The 18,878-nt window shown below is 40.1% G+C and overlaps 1 protein-coding gene across 7 annotated transcripts in view; it reads right to left on the bottom strand.

Annotated features, from left to right (window-relative positions):
- KMT2A (lysine methyltransferase 2A) overlaps positions 1 to 18,878 on the bottom strand; it is an 80,703-nt gene that overhangs the window by 39,535 nt on the left and 22,290 nt on the right. For 5 of the 7 annotated variants that reach the window (XM_046685072.1, XM_046685071.1, XM_046685073.1 and 2 more), the window contains 10 exons: positions 16,427 to 16,496; positions 11,096 to 13,749; positions 9,622 to 9,799; positions 8,243 to 8,477; positions 6,712 to 6,776; positions 5,905 to 6,279; positions 5,491 to 5,564; positions 4,363 to 4,494; positions 3,686 to 3,799; positions 396 to 542 (listed from right to left, as the gene is read on the bottom strand). In XM_046685072.1, coding sequence (XP_046541028.1) covers positions 396 to 542; positions 3,686 to 3,799; positions 4,363 to 4,494; positions 5,491 to 5,564; positions 5,905 to 6,279; positions 6,712 to 6,776; positions 8,243 to 8,477; positions 9,622 to 9,799; positions 11,096 to 13,749; positions 16,427 to 16,496 — 4,044 coding nt within the window. The remainder of the gene's footprint in view (positions 1 to 395; positions 543 to 3,685; positions 3,800 to 4,362; positions 4,495 to 5,490; positions 5,565 to 5,904; positions 6,280 to 6,711; positions 6,777 to 8,242; positions 8,478 to 9,621; positions 9,800 to 11,095; positions 13,750 to 16,426; positions 16,497 to 18,878) is intronic. The other 2 variants (XM_046685077.1, XM_046685076.1) reach the window with 2 other exon arrangements.

Below are 18,878 nucleotides of genomic sequence, written 5' to 3'. Positions count from 1 at the left end.
GCATCACGTCACCTTCGCTGAACACCCATTACTACACCTCACTTCATCCTTATCTTCCCATGAGTACAGCACATCACTGTAACAGTTTAAATTTCCTTATAAATTATTCACTCTCAATTAAAGAGCAGGGATTTCTTTCCTGCCAAAGGCACTTAGTGATGAATAGTCTTGTAAGGTAGACTTGATTTATTTTGAGGGATTTTATCCAATACCAACCATGTTTTCTACTATATTCCCAAAATTAAAACACAGTAATAAGGAACTGATTATACCCAATTAAACGGTCAAAATAGACTAAGCAACAGAGAAAAATACAGACACAAAATTCTAAACTGACAGGCAGAAACGGAGTTAGAGAGTAACACTTTAAGTAGCTCAGTTACTTAGTTTTGTACCTTTGTCGCCTGATGCTGCCTTCCACACACGTGACAGAACTTGCAGCGACGACAACACCAATTTTCCAGCTGGTCCTCCAGGGGGCGCTCGTTCTCCTCCAGACAAAACTTGTGGAAGGGTTCACAACAGACTTGGCAATACACAAACTAGGGCAAGATGGGAACAGAGAAGCTGTCAAACGTGGAGAAGTATCAACCAAATCCTACCTACAAGCTCTGGGCTTTACGAGTCCAGCGGTATATATATTTTATTCAATATATATTCATAAAGCAATGACGACGTAAAAAAAGCACAATAGCGGACACTGCAGGAGATTCAAGAGACTCAAGTGGTAATAACAGTAGAATTATAAAGTAACAAAATAGGGCCAGCCCCGTGGCTGGGTGGTTAAGTTCGCACACTCCTCTTGGGCGGTCCAGGGTTTCCCTGGTTTGGATCCTGGGCGCGGACATGGCACCGCTCATCAGGTCATGCTGAGGCAGCACCCCACATGCCGCAACTAGAAGGACCCACAACTAAAATACACAACTATGTTCTGGGGAGATTTGGGGGAGAAAAAGCAGGAAAAAAAAATAAAAATAAAGTAACTAAATAAATATAATCTAAGATTTAACAGAATGTGCTAGTAAGTGCCATAAGGAAAGTATAAACAAAGAGCTATGGGAATGTAAAAGAGTGGGGTAGGGGAAATACACTAAACAAGCTCTGGTTTGTCCCTTCCACCTCTAATTTTAGAAATAAGTTACGTTCATATTGATACAGGAATTTTCAAAAATTTGAATGAGAAACAGCCCTGATGGCCTAGCAGTTAAAAACTTCAGTGTGCTCTGCTTCAGCAGCCCAGGTTTGGTTCCCAGGCATGGAACCTCATCTGTCAGTAGTCAAGCTGTGGTGGCGTCTCACATAGAAGAACAAGAACTTACGACTATACACAACTATGTACTGGGGCTTTTGGGGGAAAAAGAAGAAAAAAGGAGGAAGATTGACAACAGATGTTAGCTTAGGGGAAATCTTCCCCTGCCAAAAAAAAAAAATCAAATGAGAATGACCCAGAATTTTCTTCGGCCATAAAAGAATTATTGGGACAACTGGTCAAACCTAAACAAGGTCTACAGATTAGATAACAGTAATGTACCAATGTTAATTTTTATTATACTTTAAGTTATATAGGAGAATTTTGATAATTAACTGTGGTTATATAAGATAATGTCCTTGGTTTTAGGAAATACACTCTAAAACATTTAGAGATAAAAGGGCATATATCTGCAACTTTCTGTAAAATTTTTAGAAAAAAGTGTGTCTCCATATAAGATGTGCATCTACTTTATTTCTTATTTTGTAAAATACATACACAGAGAGAAAAGGATAAAGCAAATAAAAACATATTAACATTTGGAGAATCTGGGTGAAGAGCATACGGGGATTCTTTGTACTACTCATAACTTCTCTGTAAATCTGAAATCACGTCAACATAAAAAGTTTCTAAATATGCGAATGGAGGGAGATTTCCAGCACCAGTTATGCTTCAAGAGTGCGATGCAGGCAGTGGGCTATTCACTCTCTAAATCCGTTTTCAGGAATCCTGCGGAATTGCTGTGCACAAATACACACTCTAAATTAGAACAATTATACTCTGGAAAAAACTCCTGTTTTCTCATTAAGCTGAAGGACTGGTGCTACAGAAGTAAGTTATTCCTAGGGTAGCACATGTGTGGATGCAAAGCCTTAGATTATGTAGGAAAAGAGACACAGTAGACCCCTGGCACTTGCAGAATGACTACTGTTAGTCTCAATGACATTTAAAGGAACCCCAGCACTTAGAATATATTGTTTGTAACAGGCACTAAGAAAATATGTGCTTCATCAATGAACATTAGGCAGTAACTTGGAATTTCGCTAATGCACAATTTAAAATAGCAAGTGGGCAGGATTGACTGTCTTAGCTGGTTGCGTGAGTCTCATTGATCGCTCAACATCTAGATTACAACCTGGCTTCAGACTTTCTTCATGACCTTGGAATCCATATGTGATAAATAATAAGCCAAGGAGGAGTTCAGGAATTGAGAAGTGTATGAATGACAAACTACTACTTCCTATTTAAAATTGTGCTACTTTTTTTCTTTCTTACTGTAAAGGTGGAACATACTCACTGCAAAAAACTCAAAAGGATAAAGAAAAATAAAGAGAAAACAAAACTCACCCATTATCCAACCACACTCTTAACATTTTGGAATAAATCCTTCCAGAATTCTTTCCACATATATATATTTAAAACATTTTTCCAAACCAAAAATGGGATCATGCTTTACATACCATGTAGTAACTTGTTGTTGTTACTCAGTGATACGCCACAGACATCTTTCCATGTCACTATCAATCGATATTATCATTTTTAGGGCTTCATATCTGCCATGTTTTTGCAAGTCCTATAATTACTTTAACTAAGGCCCCCCACTCCTTATTGACAGTCTTTTGGGTTGTTTCCAATTTTTTATCATCATAAACAGTACTGAAATAAACCCTTCTGTTTATTATATATATACATATCCATACATGTATAGAAGGGTTTATTATAGATACGTATTACGTACACACATATATATACACATACATATACATATTTGCTGATTTATCTGATTATATCCTTAAGATAAATGCCTGGAGTACAGTTGCTGGGGATAAATACATATTTCCAAACAATGCTCTCAAAAAGACAGACTGTAACCAATTTAGATTTCCATTAACAGCAAGTCCCCATTTGCACTTGATCCTTTTTATCATGCTTTAATTTCCAGGTTTTGGTCATTGGAAGGCTAATGCCCCACTCCCATCATGATTTTATTTCTCATTTTGTGAATTATATATTCCTGTCCTTAGCCTATTTTTTTTTACTGTTATTCCTCTTTCTTATTAATTGCTAAGAGCTCGTTATAGACAAGCAGGTTTTGGTATTCAATATAAAACAACCATCAACAGTACCTCTTTTTCTAGAAGAACACTCTATCATTTTTGCCATGTTTGGACATTGAGCAGAAAAATCAGAACTCTAATAGAGTGAACTTAAGACATGACACTATAAGGTTTCCCACACTCAACAACTTTGCTACACTAATAAGAAGCGGATTCCTTCCTGAAATCTCCAAAAAACTTCAAAAACATTTCATTAGCTGGTTTAAACAGCGATAGTACCTACTAGACTCCAACAAAAGAGAATATAATGATTACTTTCATCACAGCAAAATAATCTGCGTTATACTTCCTGGGGTACCAAGAAAGCAGGACATCTCACCTCGACATGCCCACTGCTGGCACAGAGAAAGCAAACCACCCTGGGTGTTATAGGAACAGAGGTCAGGATCCCCAGGCCGCCCATCTCCCACACATTTTCTGCTTCACAATCCTCCTGTGGGGAGAGAGAGAGACCATTCATCAAAGTGTTACAATGACACAACTTTGGATTGAAAATAAGGATGAAAAGCATAGAGTGACACCAGAATGTCAAGCACACTTCAGTTCAGTGAGTTCAAAAATAACTCTTGCTTTAAAAATTTTAATCTCAGATAAACTGTTACAAGGCTCACCTATTGGTTCAATTCATGTAAACTATAATGCAAAGAGACACCAGGATTGAATTTCTCTTAGAGTTTGCTAATTCAAGCAATCATCAGGGTTTGAGAATTCCCATGTGAAAGATTTATTCCCTCAGATACTGTTCTCACCTAAATGCACTTTATTGCCCAGGAGGCGTAGGAGCATTTCAATGCCTATGTTCTTCAATCAGTTCACAGCGACCTCACCAACACTGACCAAAGTTCCCATGCTCTTGAACTCACTTGCTAACGACAGTTCTTATTCATTCCCCCACCCGCTGCTGAATTTCCTCTCTTTTAACACCTTTGGTAACATCATCTTCTTGATTTAAAGTGCATGACGCTCAATATACTACGTGGTCACTAACACTTTTACCTTGAAGTCCACTCTGATCCTGTGGACTCCATCTGCTGGGACTTTTTGCTTAGAACTATTGCCATTGGAGAGAGTGCTGAGGATGTTCAAAGTGCCTGCGTTCTCCTGCTTATTGACTGGAGGTGGTTTTTCCTGCGGAGATAGAAGATGGATAAAAAGCAAAACCACACCCTATTTGCCTTCACTTTTGCAACAGACAACAATGCAAATGGCATCTCTTATTAATGGAGCTGGAAAACATGCTTCCATCATAAGTATCCTATAGAAACGGACAAGTAATCTTCAGAAGATTTTTCTTCCCCATTGTGGCATTTTATTTGCACACACATATTATGTCCCTAGAAAAAGAATCCCAGGATTTTCCCTCCTACGCGTTTTTGTCTTGCTTCTTTGAAGTCCACGATGCCAGCTGAGGCTGTGAGTACAAGAAAACCAAACTGACAGGAGGGGGGCAGGTTGTTCTGCCATTTTTCTAGATCTCTGAGTTGCACAGCAAATCTGGGCTTCATCACTCCACACTTAACTCGCCTATTAGGTTTACAACATTTTCCCAGCTCTGTGATCATCAACGATTTCAAATTTGCCAGTGGAACCACACTTCATCACTACAGTTAGAAAGCAGAGACGATGACCCTGGAGCTCCGCCTAATAAGAACCTGGAATTTGCCTCTCTTTGCAGCATTGTTGATGCTCTTGAGAGCATCAGCCAGGATGTCTGTGCACAACATTATGGTGGCACGGAGAGATGGCAGAAAGAGCCAGAAGATTCTTAAAGATCTCTCTCTCCTCACATAATAAAAATAGTGGACACAGGGAAGGGTGATTGTTATAGATAAATGTTGCGAAAGGACGTTGAGGGCAAAAACAATTAAGCTAAGCAGGCTGCAGCATGAGCAGAAGCATGTAGAGCCACAAAGAAGGGAAAAACAACATGGGGAAAGAGACAAAAAAAAGAAATGAGCTAAAGCCTAAACCTGAAGTTTGCCAATTTTAAGAAATTCCACTGCCGTCTACACAGAAGCAGACCCTCAGCCTCATTCACTATATCGCGTCCACGCCAAGGACAGGCCATTTCCCTACAGTACACACGCATCCCTGAGAAACGCAGAGAAACAAACCTCTCCTCACCTTTTCTTTTGGTTTTTGTTTTACAGGAATACTTGGGCGAGGAGCCACTTTTTTCTGCTTGCTCTGCTCTGGACCTAAAGAATTCAAAATAAATTGCAGTCAGATGCTACTAAACTTACACGTAACGCTAAACAGCAATGACTACTTCAGGACTGATCGGCCTGTGAAGAAAGGGGCATTAGAAAAAATAAAAAACTATTTAAACTCTAGGCTTTAAATTAAGACAATATCTCCAACTTAACTGGTTTTTTGCTTCTATCATCTTTATTAGTATATAATGGTTAAAAGGGAGCTAATATTCTTGAACCAAAGACTTAAAAATACACATTTCAGGTTTCCAAAGGCCGTTTAAGGCATCAGTGTTCTTTGCTGGGATTTCTGGTGTCGCAGTCCCTTCTTGCCTTCCCCACTCACCTGCCTCTGGTGGTGGAGGCTGCTTTTTCTTGGGCTCACTAGGAGTGGTCTTGGGAACTTCTTTCCTCGGTGGTGCTGTGCTGGGTGGCTGTGGGGGGATGACCGGTGCTGGCTGGGAAACCTGTTTGCCAGACTTCCTGGCAGTGGGAGTGGTAACTTGTTTGGGTTCAGGTCCTGGGGCAGAGGCATTCCCTTCTTCGCTCTTGTCTTCGACGGGCTTTCGTGCAGGTTCATTGTTGCTTTTCTTGGGGGCAGGATCCTCTCTCGCTGAAGGGGTAGGTTTCTGACTAGAGTCCACCAGGTTCTTCACAACACTGCTTTCTTTATTCTCTTTCTTTTCACTGGTCTTAGACTTTTTCTCTTTCTTTTTCACAGCTAGGGGAAAAAAAACACCAAGGTTATTTACCTATAAGTGAGAAAAACTTTATTTAAAATAAAAGTATAGGAATGTAACATAATCTTAGTCTCAGTTTCCTGCAGCTAAAGTTGACACTGAAAGGCTCAAGGAAGTTAATGCCAAGTTGGTCAGGTGAAGGACGTGTACTTCTACTGCTCTAGGAAACGGAACTGACTATAATTTTTATATCAAATTAAAGTTTTTTATTACAGAAAATTTCTAACATTCTCCAAAGTAAAGAGCATAGTAAAAGGAATCCCGTGTGTCTGTCACCCAGCGTCAACAACCGTTAGCTCCCTGGAAAAGAGCAGTAATTTTTTTTAAAACTGGCACTTTCTTAACCCAGGTGCACACAGCTCTATGGCGGTGAGGCGGGAGGTGTCTGGGGGAAGAGCTTTTCACAACACTACCTTTCGCTTGCTTCTGCAGGTAGGCTTTGGAAGGCATCCACTGCAGATTCTGACATTTCCTCATCCTAGGATAACAAGGGACACCAGAAAGTAAACTACATTTAGAAGAGAAGCAGTTGAAACAAGTGCTAATTTGTCTGCAAGAATCAGTGAACCTTTACTCAGGTTTACTTTGAGAGTTGAAAAACGGACTGCTTGTTACTCAGATTAAATCTGAGCCTTTGACTCCTTCGATCAGCAATTTTACCTCCCTGTAGGATCTACAAGGAGCAAATATCAAATTATTTTTGAAACGGGACTCAAATTTCTTGTAACCCAGCACTGACTAGCACCACACTCAAAATGATCCGTCGATATTTCTTGTAGTCAAATCAGTTCTGCTCCCTTACAAGATTAATATTCACATGATAATGTGAATACAAAATGGTCTAAAATTACCTAACAAGTCCTTTGTCTCCCACTACAATGCTGCAGGTCTATCTCAGGGCTTTGATTTATATTTCACTGCTCAATTTAATGAAACCCAAACTTGATTTGAAGTCTATAATTGAACTGAATCCATTTCAACCCCTAAATTTAGTGCCATCATGTACCTTTTTTGCTGATCTGTGAATTGTCTCACTTCTTTCCACTAATGAGACTCAGACAAGATTCTTGCTTAAGGCCAAACTAAACAAAAGCACAAAACTACTTATAGCCTTCTAAAAACTGTCTGCCCTGAAGTAATACAGCATTTCTCCCAACTATGTTTTACATAAATCACTTTCATTCAGCAAACATCTATGGATAATATCTATTCCTTGCACCAGGCACTTTATGAGATGCTCAACCAGCAGTTTCTGTTTGTGCAACTCTCTTGATCCATTTTAAACAAATTATCCCTGAGGGTAGAAAATGCAGCCACAAACTGACCAAAAAAAGGGAGAAAGGTAGAGTGATCAAAACTTCCGTATCAAAAATTCCATATGCATGAAAATATTCTGAGAGTCAGAGAGCAAAGAGACTTACAAGATATAACCAATATTTCTTGAATACCATAAAGATAAAGATAATTTCAGTTGACCTAATAAATATTACACCTAAATTTGTCGGTTTATAAGTAAAAACACTCCACAGCTGTACTCAAATGGTAGCCACTAGGCACTTGTGGCTATTTAAATTTAAATTAATAATAAATGAAATAAATTTCATTCCATTCACACTATTTCTATTCTATTCAGTCACACTAACCACATTTCAAGTGCTCAATAGCCACCTTTGGCTAATGGCTGCCATATTGAACATACTGAACTGACACAGAAATTTCCACCATTGCAGAACATTCCTTTCGAAGAACTGCCCCGGAGTATTTCTTATTTAAGCACAGCCCAAACCTAGCCACATCACAAAACCCAACTCTGCAACTGATCTTGCAACTCAAGGAGACTCATTACAACCACATTCAGTTTTCTGATGCATCTTTGCAACAAACCAGGAATAAGCAACCTCCATGGCTGAGAGGTCAACCCCTCAGAGTAAAACACCCACTCACTTGCAGCACTGCTTCTTTATATTGCGGCCACCAAACTTGGGCTTGTCTAAGCAATTAGTACAAACACCACAGTCCTCAGGCACCTGGCAGCCAGGACACTGCCCACACCGCCTTGACCGCCGTCCTTTCTTGACTGGAGGTTCCTGAGGCGCCTTGTTTCTGGTGACAGGTTTAATTGGTTTGATGGGTGGAGCAAGAGGTTCAGCATCTTCTGAGCCAGCAATTGATGACTTGTCTGTTAAAGAAACGTGTCGTTAGTTCTGAGGGAGCACCTAATTCCTTCTTGGGGTAGAGGGGGAGATTCAAAATCCATTTATATTATTATATATGTTCAAACCTCATTTTAACTGGGACTCCAAAAATGAAATACATTATAATAAAAATATTCATATGCAGAACTCAGAGCCTGTTTTAAATAATCATTTAAATGTTTAAAAATGCCTATAACTTGCAGCTCGATGAGAGCAGAAATCCAAACACTGAAAACAAAACACAGTCTAACCTAAAGACAAGAATATGAATTGAATGCTTCTAAAGATTCTCTAAACCGCTAAATTTTATATGAGCAGTTACTTCACATTTAAGAACTATATGGGGGCCAGCCCCGTGGCCAAGCGGTTAAGTTCGCACGCTCCGCTTCAGTGGCCCAGGGTTTCCCTGGTTCGGATCCTGGGCACAGACATGGCACCACTCGTCAGGCCACACTGAGGCAGCGTCCCACACAGGAGAACTAGAAGGACCTACAACTAGAATATACAACTATGTACTCAAGGGCTTTGGGGAGAAGGAGAAAAAAAAGATTGGCAACAGATGTTAGCTCAGGTGCCAATCTTTAAAAAAAAAAAAGGAACTCTATGGTAAGCATGAGAATGTGCCTCCCAGACCTCCAACCATAGCGGGCACAACTGACCAAAGGCCACAAGTGTGCCCTGAAACCCAGCGTACACAGGGCCACACGCACCGCGGGGCTTGTCCCCAACAGTGACTGAGCGTGGCAGGGATAACAAGGTATGCCTGTTCCTGGGAGACACTAGACTCCTCTGATAGTCGGCGTTCACTCAAGAACTCCCTGACAGCCTTGCCAAACTTTCTTACACTGCACGGCCGTCTAGGAAGATTCCACCAATCTTCCTTCCTGCTCTTCTTTACTGGGATTGGACTTGCAGAGCAGTCTGACAGCTCTCCCAGACTGCCCTGGCTCCCTCTGTATTTTCTCTCTTGGGCATTTCCTCTAATAAAATCTTCACACATTGCCATCTGTGTTTTGGAGGACTCAGACTAACACACAATGCTATGAAGAGCCTACTGGGCACCCCCAGAATGATCAGCACACAAATCTAATGTCTGCTCGGACTTCAAGGTTGACATCCCTGACCTACCATCATTCCCCATGGAAGACAAAATCTTTTCTCGTTCTTCCCATGGTAAGGCACTCAGGGTGGGCATGTCATCAGGAAACACAGCTCGTTTTCGGCCAAGGGCAACAGCAGCTCTTCTGCAGACATGTTTAATCCGGGGTCCTCGCACAGAGGTCTCTGAGGAATCACTTTCCTGACCCTGAATATGAGGCGAGCCAAAAACAAACAATAACAACTACACACGTTGAAAACAGAATTAAATAAAGCCAAGGTATAGTTGATTAACTTAGTATAATCTAGAACCAACACACAGAGCTCTAGTTATTCCCAGCTGATAAGCCATATCAATAAATAGGAATCAACTACTTCTCTATCCTAAAATTGGTAGGGGAAAAAAAAAGGCTTCTAATCAAAAAACGAATCAACTAAGCTTCTATTCCCAATTACACTAGTTCTTTAAAATTCCCCTGAACATTCAAGCTGCTAGTCTATATTATCAAAAAGTTCAGTGTGGTGTAAGTAGGGCTTATCTAATGAGACTGTTTCTTATATTTCCCTGACCAACAGAGAAGTAGAGGGAAATAACCTATAAATGGAAGTATGGAAGGCCATGGCTCCAGACAGAAATGTCTCACAGGGTGAAGAGCCACTGCTCCTATCGCCACAAAACATCCAAAATGCTGTCGGAAATAAGCCCCCTCATACTCCTGCTAGAACTCTCAACTGGCAGAATTACTAAATGTAAATATGGCCCTAGGCTGAATAACATCAAAAACCTAAGTTTCCGGTCATCTTCACCTAACTTGATATGTTGGTATAAATATCTATCTCCTACATGACAGTTTTTTAAAAGAACCTCAAGATCAGCAGGTTTTCTCAGAGAGTCTAGCTCACTTGGTAAAAAAAACGCTGTTCTTTGTAAAAATCTGTTTGTCATCATTTAACTAACTGAATCCTACAGCTTTTCTGTCCCACTACTTAAGGCTAAGTGTTCCTCATCAGTATTCTGCAAACACCTACTATCTATTGCTCTGATCACTGCTACTCAGAAGAAGAGAATCTGAGCCCGCCCCCCTCCCAGTTTTCTATAGTAAAACAATTTGACTACAAAAATGCACCTTCAAAATTAAGTCACAGATTCCATTACACCAAACTCACGGAGTCAAACACCTCGGCGTCTCTGTAACGTGGCCCCAATCTACCTTTCAGTCTGAGTTCACCACTTTCCTACGTGCACCAGTCCAGCCATTCACTGTTCCTCAAATATGTTTTATATTTTTCCATCTCTACCCACACTATTCCCTCTAGTCAAAATGTTCTTCCCCAACATTTTCTACCTATCAAAGTCCTACCAGTCCTTAAGGGACCATTGCAAATGCCACCACCTCCTTGACCCTTTCATTGATTCCCATAACTAGATGTAATTGAAAACACTTAGCCTAAAACTTGCTCATAGGAGGGGCCGGATTTGAACAGGCAAGACGGAAAAGAGTACCTGTGCTTTGGGCTGGTCAGTTTGTTTAAGACTCTTACTCTTCTCAATTTTGCAGAGCTGGGCTTTGGCCTTTTTTAGGAGGCTGGCAACCCTCTTGTCAGTCATTGGAAGCTTGTCTGCCTGAGCCAACATGGAGCCTATGGAGGAAGTGGAATGTTTAACAGTGCTAGATGAAGGAGTGGAAAGGCAGAGGGTTTTCTCCTTCTCCAGGGATGGGGCAGTTGGGCCGAGGTCCAAGTTGGTTTTTTCCAGATTTCCTCTCCCTTTCTTTATAAGTATTTTGGTTTTGACAGCTGTTGTATCCCCAAGAGTCACAGAAGCAATATCAGTCCCAGAATCAAGTGATGAAGACTTCTTCCGCCCTGTCGTTTTTTTGGCAGAAGATGAGGTGGCAACATCTTCACCAACAACCTTCTCTTTGGAAACCCTGCCCACAGGATACAAAGCAGAACTACTCTGAATTTCTGATCCCTTTTTCCTTTTCTCTTTCCTTGACTCCCGCTTATTCTCTTTTTCTCTCTCCCGGTCTCTCTCTCTACTCTTGTCCTTCTCCATGCTCTTGTCAGCATCTCGATCTTTGGACAGCTCCTCAGGGGCCTTGTCTTTATTTCTCCCTCGTTCAGTCTGAGAGCCTGAGGTAAACCAGGGGAAGAGAGGAGTAGGACTACTGGATGAAAATGGCTCTGTTGGAGCACTAGTCTGCTTCCTTGGTCTCTGGTTTTTCTCTGCAGATTCCCCAGACTGAGTCAGGGAATGAGAAGGAAAAGTGAAAGTTGGGTTTAAGGCACTAGTGGCAAGAGGACTAACAGAAATGCTTAACGAGGAAGAGACAGAAGACGGCGGGGTGAGAGGTGACAGCTCAGAAGTACTAAGCCTTCCACTTCTTGTCCTCATGGAGTGAGAAGGAGATCTTGGTTCAGATCGAATAGGGCTAAACACTTTTCTTTTCCGTTTTCTGTTAGACACTCCTGAAGAAGATGTTCCAGCAGAAGTTCGATTACTAGGCAAAGTTACAGACTCAAATATTCTAGAGTGAGCCTCACTTGGAGTAAATCTTGGAGCTCTCAGAAGGGGGCTCCTTTTGTGCATATCAAACCTTGTTCCAGAATGGAGTGGTGAAAACAATCGGGCTGAAGCAGCAGTACCAGATGTAGAAAAACCGGACGCGAAGCCAACATCCTCGGGAGTCAGTGGAGGGGGTCGGAAATTATCAAATATTGGTTTGCGAATAAGACCTTCTTTGGCATACTTTGCTGAGGAAAAGTATTGTGGCTCTGACCTAGAATGCTTTAAAGAAGTCCACCTAAACGTCGGTTCCCGCAAAATAGATTTTCGTTTCCCTTGCATGGGAGCAGCAGAAGCAGGCAAAAACGGTGATGCTAAAGGGATTGTTGGAGGCATAAGCCAAGGTGTGTGGTCAGAGATACTGGAGGCTGGCTGCAGCGGTGGGGGCGGGGTCAGCAGAGGCGGAGGTGGAGAGGAAGAGGTCTGCTGCTGGGGGGCACTTTGTAGAGCTGATAACTTTTTAGCTGTTCTAGATCCAAAACTTCTCTCTGACACTGAATACCTTCTGCTTCTCCTGTCATTACCATCATTTTCTGGGGACTGGGAAATAGGCAGTGGAGGACGAACTTCGGGGGTATCGCTCCGCTCTTCAGGAAGTACCTGAATCTCCTCAGAGACCTGAGAGTCTGTGGAGGTATCGACACTGGGGCTACTAGATCGGGAGGAGTCTGAAGACATTTGAGAAGAGTGCTGAGAAGCTGCACTTGATTTTTCAGAAGATCCACAGGACGTGGCACTGAATCTACTATTCGGTGTAGACTCTAGTCGGGCAATTTTAATTGGAGGGTCATAATCCTCATCCTCTATAAACCGCCGAGGGGTCTTAATGATCCGTGAGGAGATGGCACTGACCACAGGCATGATGAACTGTCGAATATTTTTGACCTGCGTCTTCACCTTTCTTCCTTGCAGCTGAGCTGCTTCTTTCTCAATTTTCTTTTGCGCCCCCTTTTTTGCCCTCTGCAAGAGCTGCTTAGCAATTGTTGCATCTGTCCTTTTAGAAGAAGGAATAATCCTAACCGGCTTAATCCTTCGAGGGCTTTGTCTGACTACTGTCTTATCTTCTTTTGTGAGTGGAGGTGTTCCTTCCTTGTCCTTCCGGACCTTCTGGGGCTTTTCCAGTTCGGAGTTAATGAGGAGACCTGAAGGGGTCTTTACCCTTTCTGTCGATGGAGGCCTTCCTCGCCGCCGTACAATTTGTACCCCCTTCCTTCCTAGTTGAAGCTTCCCTGTCTTAAACTTAGACTTGAGAGGAGAGAGTTTACCTGCTCTTAATTTTTTAATCTTTGTGGCTTGCTGAAAGGTAGCAGATGGTGTCCGTTTAATTTTTTTCAGGCTATCTTCTTTGTTTCCCTTTGGTAACTCTGAAATGTCCTTTCCATGTGTTATTTTTATTTTTACTCCAGGGAAGGTGGGAGGTCTTCCTCTCTTCTTTTCTATGCTTTTAGAATCTTTCTTCTTGATCTTATCTCCAGATTTGGTCTCTGATTTACTTAGCGGGGAGAACACAGACGGATCTGAGAGGATAGCTGGATTTCGGTCAGAGCCACTTCGAGGTCTCCCACGAGGTTTTCGAGGACTAGTTTTAACTGTGTATAGAAATTAAACAACGAAGAGCATATATTTAGCTTTGTAGTTTAGGTCTTAACTAAGCTGAATATAATTTAGAACAAGCCATTGTGTACTGCTCTACTTGGGTCTAATGAGTCAACAAAACATCTCAATTGTGCTTAGTTTCTTTTCACCAAAAACTTGCCTCAAAGAAATCAAGGAAATAACATTCCACCTAAAAGAACATTTAACTACTTTTTGGATAGAAAAACTAAGATAATAATAAGAGGTTTTCAACTGAGCAATTAATATACAAATCTGGTTTTCCTACAACTTTAGGTGAGCAAGATTTTTTTCTGAATTCAAAAAAATATGTTAGAAAAAAATCTTTATTACCTTTTCCATATCCTAGCCACCAAGACTAACATTTGAGAACATGGTTACAGTGAGCCATCCCGTCTTTTCAACGCAGAATTTTGGCTTTAATAAATCTGAACAAGGTGCTCTCCAATCAGTAACATACCGATTTCTATAGGAAAAGGCCCCTGGGCAACTCAGCTTCAATCTGTTTTGCCACAGTAAACCAAAAAAGTTTTCTTGAATAGAAAAATATTCATTCATGAGATCTCAGAATAAGATCACTGAACTCAGTGGCATGTGAAGTAATTAGTGGAGGGACAAGATGACATATCCATTAATCTAGTCTCCTACTGCAGGTTCCTGAACTAGTTAGTCCCAAGTTACAAAAAAGATGTAACCTTAATTGATGTCAAGAGCAAATCAACAATTTACTAAATCTGATTTCTTCTATTCTAAATAAAAGGAATTTGCCAATTTATAAATCAGCTCAATCTGCTACTTATCAAGAGACTTAAGAAAACAAAACTGTTTTCTAAAATTCTTTGTATAAACCTGTATTTTTTAAATGTATTAAAAGTTTCCTGGCCTATCATATCTTCTCTTCTCTCCTGACTTTTCAATGTTTTGTGACTCAACATTCTTCTGAGACGAAAACATCCCCTAACTGGCACCAAAAGAGATTTAGGCTGTTACGATGAACATTTTAATTTTAGACTATGGAACCAACCTTCTAACAGAACAGAAATCAACAAAGGTCTTATTGTTGAGCTTTCTAAATATAAATGCTTTCCTCACCAATTAACTCCAGAATTCCCTTAATAGATTAAGAATTCACAATTCCACTCTCAATATATACTAATTACAACAAAAGTAATGGACTAGGAGACAGCAGAGAAACTATGTTTTATTTCTTAACTAATGAAGCCTATTTAGCTGGTTTAAAAAAAAAACACCAAGACAATATTCAGGGTAGACTGACAGCCAAGAAAAAATTTAAGAGGAAACCATCAAGAAAGAGTTGTGAATTAACAAAATAAATTCCTACCCAGAAGTACATCACAAGATTCCTCATCATCATGGTAGACTTGAACCTGGCCACTCACAAGGCTTTATTAATTCTGAAAACCTCTTCTATCCGACTTTTAAAAGAAGCTTTTGGTGGACAAGTAGAAAAAGCAGAACAGAGAAGAGCCCAGCTCTGCTGCTAACTTCCATAATCCACAACACAGTCAAAGAACTCAAAAATCAGTTCTAAAGATGCTCATCACGTATTTTCTGGACCTCATTTTGTCATCTGTAAATGAAGGGTCAGACCAGATGATCTCTAAAATCACTTTCTGATATGGAGTTTTAAGATTTCATCACGTCTTAATGAGAAGACTCCCTCTCTCTAAAGGCACAGACACTGAGATACAACTGGCTAACTCCTCCCAACTAGAATGGTAATACCATCGTCACCTGAGAGAGGAAAACCTGTCAGCTTAGGTGTTTGAGTTAGATTATATAACATATGATGACTCTGAAACGGAACCCAAATGCTAAAAACACGACAGACTAAGTCAATGTCAAAGAGTAAAAACTCGGCTAACAACATCATATTTAACTAGACTGCCTATCCAGAGAAAATCAAAGCAAACCACAGAAGAAGTCAGAATGGCAGCACAGATGGGGAATGTTTTTTTCATCAAAAGATCCATAGCCCTCTCTTACGCTCAACAGAATTCTGCAAGCCATTAAACGGTATTTCCACTGAGGATCATCTCTCAGGAAACTGCTGTAAGCCTAGAATTTCAAGACATTCTAGATATTTTCTTGGTGAGAACAATGACAAATATTGCTTATAAATGGACACACCCCATATCATTTTTATTTTCTTTATTTTAATACAGCCTTTCAAGGATAAAAGAGTTTCGTACAGTGCCAATATTTTGTTTTTAGTTCTTTGACAACAGTGGACCAAATTTCATCTGTAAAAAACAGTGGCCAAGTTATTCCCAAAGCTATAGGTTCTACAATATAATTCAAAAAACATAAAATCTGAGGATGCTCTTAGTAGGTTATCTTCAATTTACCTACCAGGTTTGCCGATCATTCCATGGAAATCTCCCCCCCATGCCTCAGGTGGTTCCCAAAGAGAAGCATAACAAAGAATAAACCAAAAGTGGCCTGACAGAAAGGAGTCCCATATAGAGCTCTAGTTCATAAGCCATTTCCTACTTAGTGTGAGGGAAACTGAAGGATGCACCAAAAAACCCAAGTATTTAAGACCATCTTTTACATGCAAAGAAGGCAAGGGGAAGCCACAGTCTCTTAACAAGCAAAACTCAAAGGCACCATGCGCTTCATTGGCCATACCTGAAGGAGACCTTGTGGGACTTCGTACTCTGACTTCTTCATCTGAGCCAAAACCTAAGAACTGCTCATCCTACAACAAAGGAAAATTATTTTAAAATCAGAAACAAAAATGTATGTGAACATACCCCCAAGAAATGCCCAGAGGAGACACAAATGAATTTGGAAAATTAGCCTCTATATATTACTCAGCATCATTCATAGGCTATTAAAAAATAACTCATATTGAAATAAATGGACCCAGCCAGACAGCTTCATTACAGACAAATAGGAGCTGTGTAGTAATTGAACAATGCATTGAAATGTCATCTTTGGTGCATAGTACACAGGGGATAGTCCTAAATTTCAAACTACAGATACAGCCCAAAACAATTAAAGAACAACTTTAATTCAAGTAAGAAAATCAGTACAATGGCAGAAATATACAGCCCCAATAAAACAAACACATCTTTCAACAAGTAGTTAAGTCTACAGACACATAAGGAATAACATAAACAGTATCATAATCTCCTGACTACTAAATATTAATAGAGACTGAAATTGCCATAATCGTCAGTTCCTTAACTCAGGAACTGACAGTTAGATGTGATGTCTGTACATTTGAGATCCAAAGATTCTCAACATGCATTTTATGGCATCATTTTAAAATGCCCTGTGATAAGAGACTTAATGGTGGGCAGCAGCATTGGTGAAAGGGATCACGAACTGACCACAGATAGGGTGAAACGCATTCAAGAATAACTTAAGGAAGCATCTTATTTTCAGGTTATACTAGAAGAAGGCAAAAAGCAAAAATTTCTCCTTACCTCTAAACTTTTAACCTGCCCTTTAAAAAATACTAAGGATTTAACCTCTCTTGGACAAGTTCTCAAGAAAGATGGTCTATTCAAACAAACTGAGTAACAGAGATTCATTGATTCAGAGACTGAGTTCTTTCCAGAAAGAGACAAGAGACAGAATTTCAAATTCCAGAAACAAAATCCACATAAAACGAGAATACAATACGAAATGAAACACACGTTTTCTTGAACCTACGATTTATACTGATAAGCCCCAAACTAAGTTCCAACAATCACACCCCCCTAAATTTTCCTCTCAAGAGCAAAGACCACATGTATGTGGACAGCATCTGTGGGTCTTCTGAAGAGTTGTTTTCCTGGTGAGCTTAAAGCTCGAGTCAGGTGCTAATCTGTTTCACCACTTGTTAACCAGGAATATATGAAAATATGCACCCAAGCTTTGAGACACATTAGCAGGTTCAGCTCTTAAATTTAAACGTTTTTGAGGAGCAAAATATTTGAGGCCAAGACTCTGCATACTACGCAAGTGAGGGGCAATTCTTATTAGAATCTAAAAAGGTTTTTGCTCTGAGATTGCTAAAATTATTAAAGTATTTAACTAAGAAAAAAACGGACATTATCCCCTTCAAAGAGATTTGTTTGAAAAGTATCATAATTCTAAGAATGTGTTAAACCTAAATTTAAGGAATACATACATCGAGTACTTTTTCTACAGTCTCTTCTTTCACCGTTAAATAAAATTTAAAGTAAGTTCTTATTATTAACATCATTTGTGAAAAAGAAAAAATCTATCTCTTCATCTTAAAACAACTTAGAACAACCTTAGACATGTGGGGCTTAACCCTAAATAAATTTCTGGAATAATTTTCAGGGTTTACACATGTAAGCTACAACATTACAAAAAAACACCCAACTTATCCAAAACTCTTAGCACAATAATGGAAATTCCATATTGTTAAATTTTTTTGTGTGTGTGAGGAAGATTAGCCCTGAGTTCACTGCTGCCAATCCTCCTCTTTTTTCCGAGGAAGACTGGTCCTGAGCTAACATCCATGCCCATCTTCCTCTACTTTCCATGTGGGACGCCTGCCACAGCATGGCATGCCAAGTGGTGCCGTGTCCGCACCCAGGATCCCAACCAGCGACCCCTGGGCTGCTGAAGCCGAACGTGCGCACTTAACTGCTGCACCACCGGGCCGGCCCCGTAGTATTGTTAAATTTTTAAATGTACTTTTGGGCAGAAAAAAAGATATTTAAAATAGTAACCCTAAAATGAACTTTGAGAAAAAAGCAGACAAATAAAATAGGCCATGGTAAACTGCCTCAAATGCTGTAAAAAAATATCAAAAGACAAAACAACTACAGTGTCTTGGAATTTTAGTGGGGATCAGTCCAATTCTCTCATTTGTTGGCACATGACATCATTGAAAAAAGCAAAGGACTTGCCTGGGGTGTCAGTTCTAGCACTTGCAGGCTACGTGATATTAGATAAGTCACTATTTTTATATCTCCAATTCGTTATTTATTGGAGTGTTTTAGGAGTAAGTGAAATAATACATGTAAATTTTGTAATTTATGTAAAATCACTCAGAAAACTATAGGGCAACATCCATATTGTAGTTCTTATCATTGATGTGGTTTTAGAAACTGAAGCT

This window comes from Equus quagga, chromosome 14 (assembly GCF_021613505.1).
Source record: "Equus quagga isolate Etosha38 chromosome 14, UCLA_HA_Equagga_1.0, whole genome shotgun sequence".
Lineage (NCBI taxonomy): Eukaryota > Metazoa > Chordata > Mammalia > Perissodactyla > Equidae > Equus > Equus quagga.
This window is presented reverse-complemented; position numbering and strand designations above follow the sequence as displayed.